Source organism: Hylobates moloch, unplaced genomic scaffold, assembly GCF_009828535.3.
Source record: "Hylobates moloch isolate HMO894 unplaced genomic scaffold, HMol_V3 SCAFFOLD_14, whole genome shotgun sequence".
NCBI classification, from domain to species: domain Eukaryota; kingdom Metazoa; phylum Chordata; class Mammalia; order Primates; family Hylobatidae; genus Hylobates; species Hylobates moloch.
In genome coordinates this window covers 45134173-45148433 of record NW_026652289.1, presented here as the reverse complement: position 1 = coordinate 45148433, position 14261 = coordinate 45134173, and the positions used below count along the sequence as shown (strand labels likewise).

Below are 14261 nucleotides of genomic sequence, written 5' to 3'. Positions count from 1 at the left end.
ATTCTCTAGCCAAAACATCTGAGTTGTGAAACCATTTTAGACACCCTGATTTATTCCTCTCTTCTGTAGCATTTTGTGCTTGATCTCCACTTAGCTAACTAGATTTGTTTCTTTTTCCTACCTAATTCTCCTGAGGGCAAGGAGTATGTTTTTTATATATTTATCTGTAATCTCAACATCTAACCTAGTGGGTTGTCAGCATTTATGAAATAATATTAGGTTGAACTATGTGAAATTGCCATTTTATTGGTTGAAAAAGGTAAAATACTGACAATTTCATATGGACCAACCTGATAAATTTTTATTCCTGACATTGTTGCATTGAAGACTTGAGGTAGGACCAAGGAGAAAAACACAGAGAAGCATCTCTCAGCAAACTATAGAGTCATTAAAGTAGAGCCAAAATCTGGGTTTGAGTGAGCTGGTGACTAAAGCAAATAGAGAAGTTTGGCTAGAAGACTTAACATTCTTCCATAAGGAAAATGTATTCTTCATGGGAATCTGTAGCATTTCCTGATCTGTGGTCTGAATGACACTTCTCTAAAGGAGTGTTCATATAAGGGCTCTTCAAAATCGTAATAAAGAATATGCCCAAAATCCTGAGTATCCATGCTATAGAAACTTTGTTTAGCTTTATTATTGGTATAAAACTAAAGGCAGGCCAGGCTTGTGGCTCATGCCTGTAATCCCAGCACTTTGGGAGGCTGAGGCGGGCGGATCACCTGAGGTCAGAAGTTTGAGACCAGCCTGGCCAACATGGCGAAACCCCATCTCTACTAAAAATATAAAAAATTAGCTGGGTGTGGTGGCACGTGCCTGTAGTCCCAGCTACTCAGGAGGCATAGGCACGAGAACTGCTTGAACCCAGGAGGCGGAGGTTGTGGTGAGCCGAAAGTGTACCATTGCACTCCTGGGCAACAGAGATGAGACTCTGTTTCAAAAATAGAAAAAAAAAATAAAGGCAAATCGCCAGAGTACATCTCAGCAGAACCAATTATTTGGGGCATCTAAGTATATTATTTTCTGCTACTCTGGCTTAATTAAAAAAACAAAGTCTAAATGTTCAAGACCAATGCATTTAAAAAACATCTGATTAAATGGAGAAAAAATACTTGAGAAAAATTTGTAGTGTGAACACGTTTTTGTCAGGAGGATTACTGCATTCCAGTCCATGAGACCCCAGTTTTAGAACTCTCTCTGGAGGACTGAGTAAACCTTGGGCCCTTGAAACAGTCTTCTATAAATTTCTCAACTGGCTATTAATCCATTGTACATGATTAATAGTAATAGTCTTGAAGGGTCTTCAGCATTGGTATTATGTTGTCGATTAAAGGCAGACTGAATAAAAATCAACCCAGAGATGGTAGTTGGCATTCATTTATGACAGGTGAGTATCCCCAGATAAAGATTTTGAGCTGCCAGTATGGCCATCCTATCACAATGCTGGGTCTGGGGAGTATGATATTTAAAGGCAGGGCCAAGGTTTCCAAATTAGATAATTGTTCATTTCTTCTATACAAATAAATATAAAATTTGGGGATCTTATTCTTTAGCAAACATATCTACAAAGTGTAGGTTCAGATTTTTAAAGAAAAGGTTATGAGTGATACTTCCGAACCACAGATGGGAAAAAAAAAAAAAAAACTCAGTTATATGCTAAAACAAGTAAATAAGCTTCCTGATGAACTTGGCTAGGATGAATAAGTTGAAACCATACCTCTGAGTAACAGTGATATAATTTAATAACTTGTTTGGAATTAGACATCTGCCACTAATAAGGTATTTATTGAGCATCTCCATGTACTCTATGTATTTGTGACTACTACAAAGTCTGCAAGGTAGGTGCTACCCTGTTTTTTTTTTATACCTTTAGGTAACCAAGGCTCAGAGTGATACCTAAGTGGTAGACCTGGTGTTTGTATTCCAAAGCCTGTGTTCTTTTCTGCTTTTCGAAACAATGATTCCCACTTTTAAGGAGGAGGAGGAGGAGGATTTTCCTTTGTGGAGGAGGGAAATGCTTTTCTTCAGACTATTTCCCTCACCTTTGTTGTTCTAGTTGATGATCATGGCTATGGGAAAACAGTTTCATGATAGGAGTGTCAGCTCTTATCTATTGGAGAGAAAATTGAGGCCTGATCTAAAATAACTTGGATTAGGGCCAGGCGCTGTGGCTCATGCCTGTAATCCCAGCACTGTGGGAGGCTGAGGCAGTCAGATCACCTAAGGTCAGGAGTTTGAGACCAGCCTGGCCAACATGGTGAAACCTTGTCTCTACCAAAAATACAAAAATTAGCCAGGCGTGGTGACACATGCCTGTAATCCCAGCTACTCGGGAGGCTGAGGCAGGAGAATCACTTGAACCTGGGAGGCGGAGGTTGCAGAGAGCTGAGATTGAGCCATTGCGCTCCAGTGTGGGTGACAAGAGCAAAACTCTGTCTCAATTAAAATAACTTGTATTAGGTGAGTTTCCTCAAAAGCCATTCTTTCTAACAATAGGTAGGTAGAACTAATTTTATCTTGAGGGTATTTGTCTCTGTATCATTAGCATTAAACAAAGAATTGTTTTTAAATTAATTTTTTAATTAAAGAATTGTTTTTGTTTTACAGCATTGCCAAGTAATTCTTCCTGTTGACTCCTGATTTTCGGTAGTATTAAGGTTTGCGCTCTATTAAGTCTCTGATTTATCTTAAAGCCTTCTTTCCTGTTGACAGTAGAAGACCAACTAAAGGTCAAAAAAAGCTACAAATGACCTCACTTTATGGCAAAATATGCTAAAAATAAGGGCAGGAACTGTCAGGCAATAGTAGAATAACCAAGAGAAAAACATTTTTTCTCATGGTAAAACATTGGTCTGAATGCAGATGTATACATTGATGAAAGTTCAGATAGACTACACAAAGTAAATGGGTCTGTGAGTATGGGGTGGATAGTAGGTTTCTGTTTTGAAAATGAGGAACTATGAATTAATTTAACTGGACAGTTTAAAAGGATCAGTATTGGCTAGATGTGGTAGCTCATGCCTGTAATCCCAGCACTTTGAGAGGCTGAGGCAGGAGCAGCGCTTGAGCCCGGGAATTCAAGACCAGCCTGGGCAACATAGCGAGACCTTTTCTCTGAGGGGAAAAAAAAAAAGTTAAAAAAAAAAAATTAGCTGGGCATGGTGGTGCATGTCTATAGTCCAGCTACTTGGGAGGCTGAGGCAGGAAGATTGCTTGAGCCCAGGAGATCAAGGCTGCAGTGAGCTGTGATTGCAGCACTGTGCTTCAACGTGGGGACAGAACAAGACCCCATCTCTTAAAATGTGTGTGTGTGGTGTGTGTGTGAATATACGCAGTACACATGTCGAGCAGCCCTAATCTGAAATGCTCCAAAATCTGAAACTTTTGGAACACTGATATGTCACAAGTAGAAATTAGACACCTGAATTCATGATGGGTGACAGTTAAAACACAGTCAAAATTTAATTTCCTGTACAGAATTACTAAAAATATTGTATAAAATTAACTTCAGGCTGTATGTATGAAGTATATACCAAAAATAAATGAATTTGGCCGGGCGCAGTGGCTCATGCTTGTAATCCCAGCACTTTGGGAGGTCGAGGTTGGCGGATCATGAGGTCAGGAGATCAGGACCATCCTGGCTAACATGATGAAACCCCATCTCTACTAAAAATATAAAAAAATTAGCCGGGCATGGTGGTGGGCACTTGTAGTCCCAGCTACTCGGGAGGCTGAGGCGGGAGAATCCTGTGAACCGGGTAGGCGGAGCTTGCAGTGAGCCGAGATCGCACCACTGCATTCCAGCCTGGGCGACAGAACGAGACTCCGTCTCAAAAAAAAAAAAAAGAGAAAAAGAAAAATAAATGAATTCTGTGTTTAGACTTGGGCCCTATCCCTAAGATAGCTCATTATGTATATGCAAATGTTCCAGCTTCCAAAAAAAAAAAATCCAAATCTGAAACACTTCTTGGTCATCTCAGTATTTCTGATGAGGGATACTGAACCTGTAGTGGATTCAGCCCTTAGGTCTATTTGAATCATATCTCTTGTCTTTTAATTAAGCATTTTAAGTCAAATGATTAAGAGGAAGAGTTAGGGGGTACCAGGAATGGAAGGGCCTGGAGTCTTCAGAGAAATAGTTGCCATAGGTCTTTGGTTTACTTAATGAGCCAATAGATCCTTCCTCAAGGATCCCTGTGGTGGCCTCTGAATAATAATAATGATGCGACTGATAGTATTCATTGGTTTAGCACATAATTATATGCCAGGCCCTATGCTAAGTACTTTATGTGCATTAATTCACAAAAAGCCTTATGAGATAGTATTACTTTTATCCCTGTTGTACACAAAGAAGTGTAGTAGATCCGTTCGCCATCTGACAGTCCTGGCTTTGATTTTTTTTTTCCTTCCAAATTGGTTAAGGCAAACATTGGTAATTATAAGATGAAACAGTTTGGAATATACATTGAACACCTCATTCACTTTTATTGTAATTATAATGTCATCTTAAAATAGAGCTCTGGCTTGATGTATGTGAGAGAAGGGGAGGGAGGCATGTCAGATATCATTTGCCTTGATTTGGGAAGTTGTGTATGTTCCTAACAGGTTAGGAGTAGGGCAGGGTGACCAGACAGATTCCTAAATTAGATTTTTTTTTCAGGCTCCTTGAAATAGTAAGATTTCCTTCCTCTCCTAAGGAATACCTTTCTCCCAGACTCCCAAGTCTGCATCTGTTCCCTAGACTACTGTGGTACTTTCTCACTAATCCTTCTGCCACGTATTTGTCATGTAGTTGCTGGTGGTCTCCTTCTAAGACTCACTTTATTTACTTACCTTTAGATGTGGCCAGGATCTGGAATCCATATATATATATCCATATATATATATAGTACTTTTATTACAGTAATTAAAAGCTAGGTTAATTTTTGTGTATTGAAAAGACACAATTTTGTGTATTGAAAGACAATGCTGACTCCTTAATTTGGCGTATGAGGCCTTTCTAATTTTCTCTCCTATACCTAATGCTGTACCACACTGGACCACTTTTGATAATGCCTCTCTACTCTCTTGTGTTCTTTAGAACTTCCTCTTTACCCCCATTTCCAGGCACATTCTGTCCCTCTAAGCCACCTTGGCTTGGAGGACAATGTACGTTTACAGCACGTTGTAGTCTATGTTACGGATGTTTAGCATTCCTCCTACCTCAGCTTCCTGAGTAGCTGGGACTACAGGCATGTACCACCATACCTGTCTAATGTTTTGTATTTTTTGTAGAAACAGGGTTTCACCATGTTGCCCAGGCTGGTCTTGAGCTCCTGCCTCCCAAAAGTTCTTTTCCAGACTTCAAAACTTTATTTTGGTTTAGTCTGTGTCTAATCTGCTGCCCCTTGGGGTGCTCACTATAGAGAGCAGGCAGTCGGCTAATGTTTATTAGGCAGTGAAGAATGAAGCATGTAGCCTTAAGATATGCAGATTGTGCCAGGCAATGGCACGTGCCTGTAGTCTCAGCTACTCGGGAGGCCAAGGTGGGAGGAGCACTTGAGCCAGGAGTTTCAAGTCCAGCCTGGGCAACACAGCGAGACCTCCTCTCTGCAGGTTATAAATATTTGCATCTTAGCTTTCGTGAAGTTGCCTTCCTGAAATTGAGAATCAGCTTAGAAATCTACAGCTGTGAAAAGGGCCTTGTGTGTCACTGGATTTAACAGTTCTCAATGGCACCACTCTAGAGAGCTTGGGAAAACAACCTTGCAGGATTGTGTATTTTGGTCGTCTTCACAGTTTGCAGAGGGTACCAGTCTTTTCAAGAACTTGAGGCTGATATGAGGCTCAAGTTTGTCCTTTTAAGGTCATCCTGCAGAGTTGATAAAACTGTAAATGCTCTTGGTCATTCTCATGCTTACTTGGATTTTAGTAGGCCAAACAAAATGACATCAGGCCTCTTCTTGTTTTGTTTTGACGTGACCAGCTTATGAGATATTAAGTGCCAGTTTCCTTACTTGGTCTGTTTTTGTTTGTTTTCCCCAAGATAATTGAGGATAATAGAATTGATGAGGCAGGCTCCCCTTAAAAAACTCAATCTGTCAACCAATATTTCATTGCTTCTTATGTTGGGCATTGGCTATGGAGAGTGAGGGAGACTGGAGTGAAGAATGGTACCTACATTTCTGCTTTAGGCATCTGGTGGATGGTAGTGTTATTTACCAAGATAGGGAATACCAAAAGAATAGTTTTGGTGTAAGGGTTCATGATTTTATATATGTATATATAGGAGTTCTTTTTTCATTCAGTAATGTCTTACCCATCTTCTCATGCCAGTTAATAAAGTTGCATGTACTAATAATGACCACATAGAGTTGTATAACTTAATCAGTTTGGGTGGTTTTACCACTGTTGGTACTTACCTCTCTTGTATTCAATAATTAATGTTTGTGGATACAAATTAGCAGCTACTGTATGCCGTGCAAAATGCTTTACATATGTCATCAAAAAGTTGGTATCCCTTTTCCATTTCACAAATGGGGAAACTGAGGCATAGAGGTTAAGTAACTGTGATATCACACAGCCAATAAATGGCAGAATGAAAATTTTTAAACAGCTGTATTGACCTAAAGTCTACATACCCTAAAGTTCACCTTTAACGTACAGTTCATTGGTTTTTAGTCCAGTTGACTCTTGGACAGTGTGGGAGTTAGGAGGGCCAACCCCCACAGTCAAATATCTGTGTTTAACTTTGACTCCCCTAAAACTTAACTAATAGCCTGCTGTTGACCGGGAAGCCTTACCAATAACATAAACAGTTGATCGCATATTTTGTATGTTACATGTATTTTATAATGTATTCTTACAATAAAGTAAGCTAGAGAAAAAATGTTACTAGAAAATCATAAGAGAAAATGTATTTACTGTTCATTAAGTGGAAATGAATCATAAAGACCTTCATATTTACTGTCTTCACGTTGAGCAGGCTGAGGAAGAGGAAGGATTGATTGGTCTTGCTGTCTCAGGGGTGGCAGAGGTGGAAGGATGTGGAGGGGATGGAAGGAGAAGCTGGCACAGTCAGTGTAACTTTACAGAAATAATTTGTCTGACTTTTTGCTTTTTCATTTCTGTAAAAATGTTTCTACGTGGTACCAATCCTAATTCCACCATTTGTGTTAGTTTCAGTGCCTGTGTAATACAAGGGCCCGTATTGTAAAAGAAGTCAAAAGCAGCCTTGAATAATCGGAACCCTTTTGCCAGATCATCTAATGTCAATATGTTTTCTGGCATTGCTACTTCAACATCGTCTTCCTTGTCTGGCACTGGTTTGGAGCACTCATCTCTATCAAATTGTCTTCTGCTAATTCCTCTGGTATGGTGTCTGTTAACTCTTGGATTTCTCCAAGATTCGTGTCTTGGAAATCTTCACTCCCAACCTTTTTTGTCATATCTACAGTTTCTTTCATGATTTCCTGTATTGGCTCTGTGGTAAATCCTGTGAAGTCATGTACAACATCTGGAAACAGTTTTTTTTTTTTTTTAGCAGGAATTTATTGTTTTGGGCATGATGGCTTTCATGGATTTTTCTGTAACAATGATGGCATTGTCACTGGTGTAATTCTTTTAGACTTTCATGACCTTCTCTTTGTTGGGGTTCTCTTCCACAGCATTAACAATCCTTTCCATAGAGTAGCATGTGTAATGATCCTTAAAGGTCTTTATGACCCCTTGATCTGGAGGCTGACTTAGAGATGTTGTATCTGGGGGCATGTATACTTCTTTGTCGTTGAATTCATGGCATTCTGGGTGGCCAGGGGCATTGTCCAGTATTAAAAGAACTTCTGAGTACCTCGTTCATCATAAACACTCATTAAGTGTTTTTATATATTAAAAAAGTCCTTTACTGGCAAGCTACTTTCTGACTTCAGGAACAAAATATCAATTGAACCAATTCAGAGAAAGGGTTCTTGTCCAGACCTTCTTGTTGTACAACCGAAAGACTGGCATCTGGTGTTTACCTTTTCCCTTAAGGCCCAGAGGTTAGCAGCTTTATAGATAAAGGCAATCCTAATCATAAACCTGTCTATATTTGTAGAAAACTAGTAGAGTTAGCCTACCCCTTTTTGCCTTAAATCCTGGTGCTTGATTCTCTTCCTTAATAATATCCTTTGTGGAAATTTTTCCAAGAATTGGCCAAGAATATTTTGGTATTTTTTTCTTACAGTTCGGAGTACTTAGCTCATAGTAAACACTCACTAAGTGTTTTAATGTATAAAGAAGATACTTAAGTCCTTCCTACTTTATCTAATTCATAATGTGGAGAGAAAGGGGGTCATAAAGGAGTGTAGAAAACCTAAATATCTTTTTTTTTTTTTTTGTCTAGGAAGAAGAAGCAGGAAGGATAAAAGATTGCTGGGACAACCAGGAAGCACCTGCTCTCTCCACGTGTAGTAATGCCAATATCTTTCGAAGGATAAATGCCATATTGGATAATTCTCTGGATTTCAGTAGAGTCTGCACTACACCTGTAAACCGAGGAATTCATGATCATTTGCCAGGTGATTTAGGTTTGAAAACTTGAACGTGGTAGGCATCTGTACAGATCTGCTACTAGGTAGTGCATGTAAGAGGTCTTCCTTGGAAAGCTTGTGAAGAACAATGTTGAGTTGCCGGCAGTACTTGCCTTTTCGTGGTTTAGTTTATGGATTGAATCCCTCTCTGGGTGAAGACTGCCTTTGATTAGGATGTGTAAACCTACTTTATGATACACAGAAAGGTTGGGGAAAAAAGAACAGGTCACAGATTACACAAGTATTTATATAAAGAGATATAATGTGAATCACATATGTTACAGATTTTCTGGTAGCCATGTTAAAATTAAGATACAGATGAAATTAATATTTTATTTAACCCAATATATTATAATATGACAACATTTAATTAATAAGAAAACTATTAATGAGATTTTTTTTGTTAGTACTACGACTTCAAAATCCAGTGTGGATTTTACAAGCATATCTCAACATGGACATTTCAGGTGTTTAGTGGCTACTGCACTGGACAGTGTAGCTCTCGAATGTTTTAAGAGCTTTTAAACATGAGTCAGCATGCATTTAGTTTCTATGATCTACTGGATACTCCAAGGAATAGTGGAGATAGAGGGCAGCATCTCCTGAAGTTGACTCTTTCCAAGAGGTGTGGATGTCCTAATGGTGTTTCATTTTGTGGGAGTTGCAACCCATTATAAGAATGTTGAAGTGTTTTGGGTTTGAGTTATTTATTTTATTTTATATTTTCTTTTTCTTTCTTTTCTTTCTTTTTTTTTTTTTTTTTGAGACGGAGTCTCGTTCTGTCGCCAGGCTGGAGTGCAGTGGTGTGATCTCGGCTCACTACAACCTCCGACTCCCTGGTTCAAGCGGTTATCCTGCCTCAGCCTCCCTAGTAGCTGGGATTACAGGCATGCGCCACCACGCCCAGCTAATTTTTGTATTTTTAGTAGAGATAGAGTTTCACCATGTTGGCCAGGATGCTCTTGATGTCCTGACCTTGCGATCTGCCTGCCTTGGCCTCCCAAAGTCCTGGGATTACAGGCATGAGCCACTGCACCCGGCCTTTATTTTATATTTTGTTTTTCTTTCTTTTTTAAATTGAGACAGCGTCTAGCTCTGTTGCCCAGGCTGGAGTGCAGTGGTGCCATCTCAGCTCACTGTAACCTCCGCCTCCTGGGTTCAAGCAATTCTCTTGCCTCAGTCTCCCAAGTAGCTGGGATTACAGTCACCCACCACCACTCCTGGCTAATTTTTTGTATTTTTGGTAGAGATGGGGTTTCGTCATGTTGGCCAGGCTGGTCTCAAACTCCTGACGTCAGGTGATCCACCCACCTCGGCCTCCCAAAGTGCTGGGATTACAGGCGTGAGCCACTGTGCCTGGCCTGTTTCAGTTGTTTTAGATGAAAGAATATATGTTTAATTTTTAAAAATGGACCTTGAAAACAATTAGCAACAATGGGGATTCTCAAAACAAGGACTGATAATTACAGTCGACCCTTGACCAACACTACATTGAACTGTGCAAGTCCACTTATATGCAGATGTTTTTCAACCAAAGCTGGAAAATGTGGTATTCAAGGGATGTAAACCCCACATGTGTGGAGGGCTGACTTTTCTGGTACAGGTGGGTTCCTCAGGACCAACTGCGAGACTTGAGTGCGGATTTTGGTATACTTTAGGGGTCCTGGAACCAATTCCCTACGTACACCAAAGGACAACTACTGTTTTTAGTTGTAAATTCTTTTATTTATTTTTTAACTTGGCCTTAGAAATAATTCCCACAAAAATGCAGGAGTATGTGAGCATTAAATAGCTTAATGTTTGAGGGAGAGGCATATTAAGGGAGTGACTAACTTGTGGCATTTGCTTCTGTCGTACAGGAAGGCAAATGAGAGAAGGGCATACTTGGGGGTGAGGGTGGTTTTAGTGTCTTCTGACTTGTACAAAAGAAAAATGTAAGTCATGAGCTAGCCCAATTCTCTTTTAGTTTACGCTGAGTTAAAAGTTCAGGGAGTCATCTTTCTTAGTTCTAATACATGTTCTGTTTTTCTCCTTTGAGAAAATTGTGTGTATTATGTCCCAGTAAGAATGACAGGCCAGGTGTGGTGACTTAAGCCTGTAATTAAGGCTGGAGCAGGTGGATCACTTGAAGCCAGGAGTTTGAGACCAGCCTGAGCAACATGGTGAAACCCCGTCTACAAAAAAAATAGAAAAATTAGCCGGATGTGGGGTGTGCACCTAGTTGCAGCTACTTGGAGGGTGAGGTGGGAGGATCACTTGAGCCTGGGAGGTCGAGGCTACAGTGAACTGTGGTCGTGGCACTGTGCTACAGCCTGGGTGACAGAGCAGGACCCCTGCCCACCTCCGCCAAAAAAAAAAAAAATATGACACTCAACAATGACTTAAACCTCACTGGGTTGTTTCAGAGATGCTGGAAACTTTTCTAGTTTACAGGAAAATATTTTTCAGCTAATACTAGGGTTGGACTTAAGGGAAAGGACCCATGATTGGTGGGAGAGGAGCTTTCAGGAGTGTATGTTTGCAACTGTCCAGGGAGCCCAGTGACTTCACTGGTAAGATGCCAGAGTCTGGTGAGGATGTTGTTAACCATTATACTCTGCCCAGGGTCAGTAGCCGAAGTACAAGTGAAAGACTTCTCGGGCTCTTCATCTCCTTCTCAGCCTCTTAGAACCTTCTAAGAGAAGCAGGAGGAAGATCTTGAGGAAATTGGGAAACCTGGGTTCTAAGCTTGACCCTGGGCAGTGAGATAAAGAGGTCAGTTTTCCCAGCTGTAGGACAGAATGGTACCTGCTCAGCCTGCCTCACAGGTTTCTTATGGGGCTCAGATGTTAAGACATTACTGCAGTTTTAAGGGAACTCAAGGAATTGTAGGAAAGGTTTCTGTCAAAGGTAGCTGATGTTCTTGAGCCCTTCACATATACCCAGCCCCTCCCTTGTGTGGTGAACTCTCTCTGCTTTCCACTTGTGATTCACCTCAGGGCTGTGGGCCTGTATTCTCGAATGGTGAAACAAGGATGCCTGGCCTACAACAGAGAGCATTTTTTTCTGTGTTCACCAGCAAAAATACCAACCTTGTGATTAATGAGGAAGTAAACTAGGATATATATTTTTCTATGAAGAACCTTAAATAACCCAAACTTGTAGCTTCTGATCAAAAGTAATTTTGTTCCTTGAAGGAAGTAATCAGAATTATGAAAACCTAAGATCGTTTATGGACAGCATTATAACTAGGGACAATTTGGCAACAGAATGTTAAGTAAATGATAGGAGAGCTATACCATGGAATATCATGTACCATAAATATAATGTTTATAGAAGACTACTTAATGGCAAGAAAGATAACTACAGTGTCTGAAATGAAAAAAAGCAAAGTGTAAGACAGGTATAAAAAAGCAAAATGTAAAAAAGCAAAGTGTAAAAAGAATGGCCTTAAATATATATGCATAGAAAAACACTGGAATGATAGAAATGTGACAGTGAAGGTGGGTAATAGCAGAAAAAAATTATGGGTAATTTTTTTTTTCCTGAGACAGACTCCCGCTCTGTTGTCCAGGCTGGAGTGCAGCGGCGTGATCTCGGCTCACTGCAACCTCCAACTCCCGGGTCCAAGTGAGTCTCCTACCTGTCTCCTGAGTAACTGGGATTACGGGTATGCCCCACCATGCCTGGCTAATTTTTGTTTAGTAGAGATGGGGTTTCACCACATTGGCCAGGCTGATCTTGAATTCCTGATCTCAAGTAATCCACCTGCCTTGGCCTCCCAAACTGCTGGGATTATAGGCATGAGCCACCCCACCTGGCTGGGTAATTTTTTTCTGTATACTTTTCCTCACTAGTTCTTCTAAAACAAACGTTTTGTAATACATTTTCAAATGGTGTGTTTCCTAACACAGTGTTTCACATTGCTAGTTGCATGCATAACCCATTTGATAAAGCATCATTGGAAAAGTGCTGTGTTAGGGTCAGGGAGAGGTTGGTTTGGTTTGAGAACTAGGAAACACTTCTGGTTAAAGCAGCGTTTGAAATAGGCTTTGAAGAGAATTAAAATTGCTTTAGTCTTAACTGGATTTTGAGTAGATTATTTTTTTTCTGTTGCCCCAGAATTGGCCATTAGGGCCCAAAGCTGAGAATAAAGAGCTGTTAAGTGACCTGTGGTATAATGAGAATCCCTAAGAGGTGGGACCAGATACCTCCTGCCAGGGCTTACCAAAAGGTCACAGAGCTGTCCCTCCTACCACAAACATTAGCTCAACCCTTCCCTGGCTTATAAAGAGGATCACATAAGGAGGGGGTAGCATTTGAAGTGATTCCCTCCCCATCCGTGGAGGAGGGTAGGGTAGGATGTGGCTTTGTCATTCAAGCCAAGCAAGAGGGTCTTCCAAGAGAAGTATTTGTATAGATGGAGAATGCTTCCAAGAAAGAAGACAAGGTTGAACCCCTGGTTAGGCAGCTGACTTGCTGTCTGTCCCTGACTGAATAGAGATTAATGAAGAAGAGATGTGGGCTGGGTGCAGTGACTCATGCTTGTAGTAATCTCAGCACTTTGGGAGGCCGAGGCCGGCAGATCACTTGAGGTCAGGAATTTGAGACCAGCCTGACCAACATGGCGAAACCTTGTCTCTATTAAAAATACCAAAATTAACCGGGCATGATGGTGCGTGCCTGTAGTCTGGGAGGCTGAGGCAGGAGAATTGCTTGAACCTGGGAGTCGGAGGTTGCAGTGAGCCAAGGTCGCACTCTGTATTCCAGCCTGGGTGATAGAGTGCGACTCTGGAGAGAGATGTGGCGGGGCGGGGAAAGAGAGTAGCTGGAGCATCTGAATTGCCCGTTTATATACAAGAAAGTTGTGACTTGCTGTGGTTTAAGAGGGTTTTGCAAAGGCCTGAGCCTTTGGGCTAGTACCCCACCAAGAAGGCCCTTGTTGCATGATGGGTGGCAGGAGCTAGGGTGGGGCTAGAAGGTCAGGCCAGAGCTGGATTTCCTACCCCAACTGTCTAGTGGAGATGACAGGGGTGCCTGCCACCTAAAGGGCCGTCTCCACATTCCCTAGTCCTTTAAGCCATAGACCTTTTGGAATCTGTGAGGAATGGAGAAAATGGGCTGCAAATGGACATGTGATTTAAGCATTAATGCATCGAGTTGTTAGTAACAGTGTCTGTAAAGATGTGAAAAGTGGTGAAACATCATTAAGGGATGTCTTAACTGCTATATGGGTAGGGAGACAATATTTAGGATGGAGGCAATGATTAGAGGAACAGTTTCATATTAACTCACCGAGATGCCATTTCTCAATAACCAGTTAAAATAGCTTGGAGGTTTAGAAGGGAATTGATTAGCCAAAGCAGTCCTAGGTAAGGTTTAGGACTGATACGTTGATTTAACAGTTTTTAAAAACTGAAATATAATACACATACAGGAAAGTACATGCTGTATCATAGGCGAAGAGCTCCAACTTTCCCAAACTGAACACAACCATGTAAGCAGCTCCCAGACCTAAATAGACTGCTGACTTTTAATGTAGGACCAAAGAATTGTATAGTTGTAGCCCAATGTTAGATTTTTTTTTTTTTTTTTTTTCTTTTTTTTTTTTTTTTTCCTGAGACGGCGTTTCGCTCTTGTTTCCCAGGCTGGAGTGCAATGGTGGGATCTTGGCTCACTGCAACCTCTGCCCAGGTTCCAGTGATTCTCCTGCCTCAGCCTCCTGAGTAGCTG

General features: G+C 40.9%; 1 protein-coding gene across 8 annotated transcripts in view; it reads left to right on the top strand.

Annotated features, from left to right (window-relative positions):
- Positions 1–14261, top strand: part of CPEB1 (cytoplasmic polyadenylation element binding protein 1) — a 105717-nt gene that overhangs the window by 12584 nt on the left and 78872 nt on the right. For 5 of the 8 annotated variants that reach the window (XM_058427650.1, XM_058427649.1, XM_032175563.2 and 2 more), the window contains exon 2: positions 8363–8537. In XM_058427650.1, the coding sequence (XP_058283633.1) occupies positions 8363–8537 (175 nt within the window). Of the gene's footprint in view, positions 1–7158; positions 7352–8362; positions 8538–12082; positions 12159–14261 lie in introns of those variants that run through there. The other 3 variants (XM_058427651.1, XM_032175559.2, XM_032175561.2) reach the window with 3 other exon arrangements.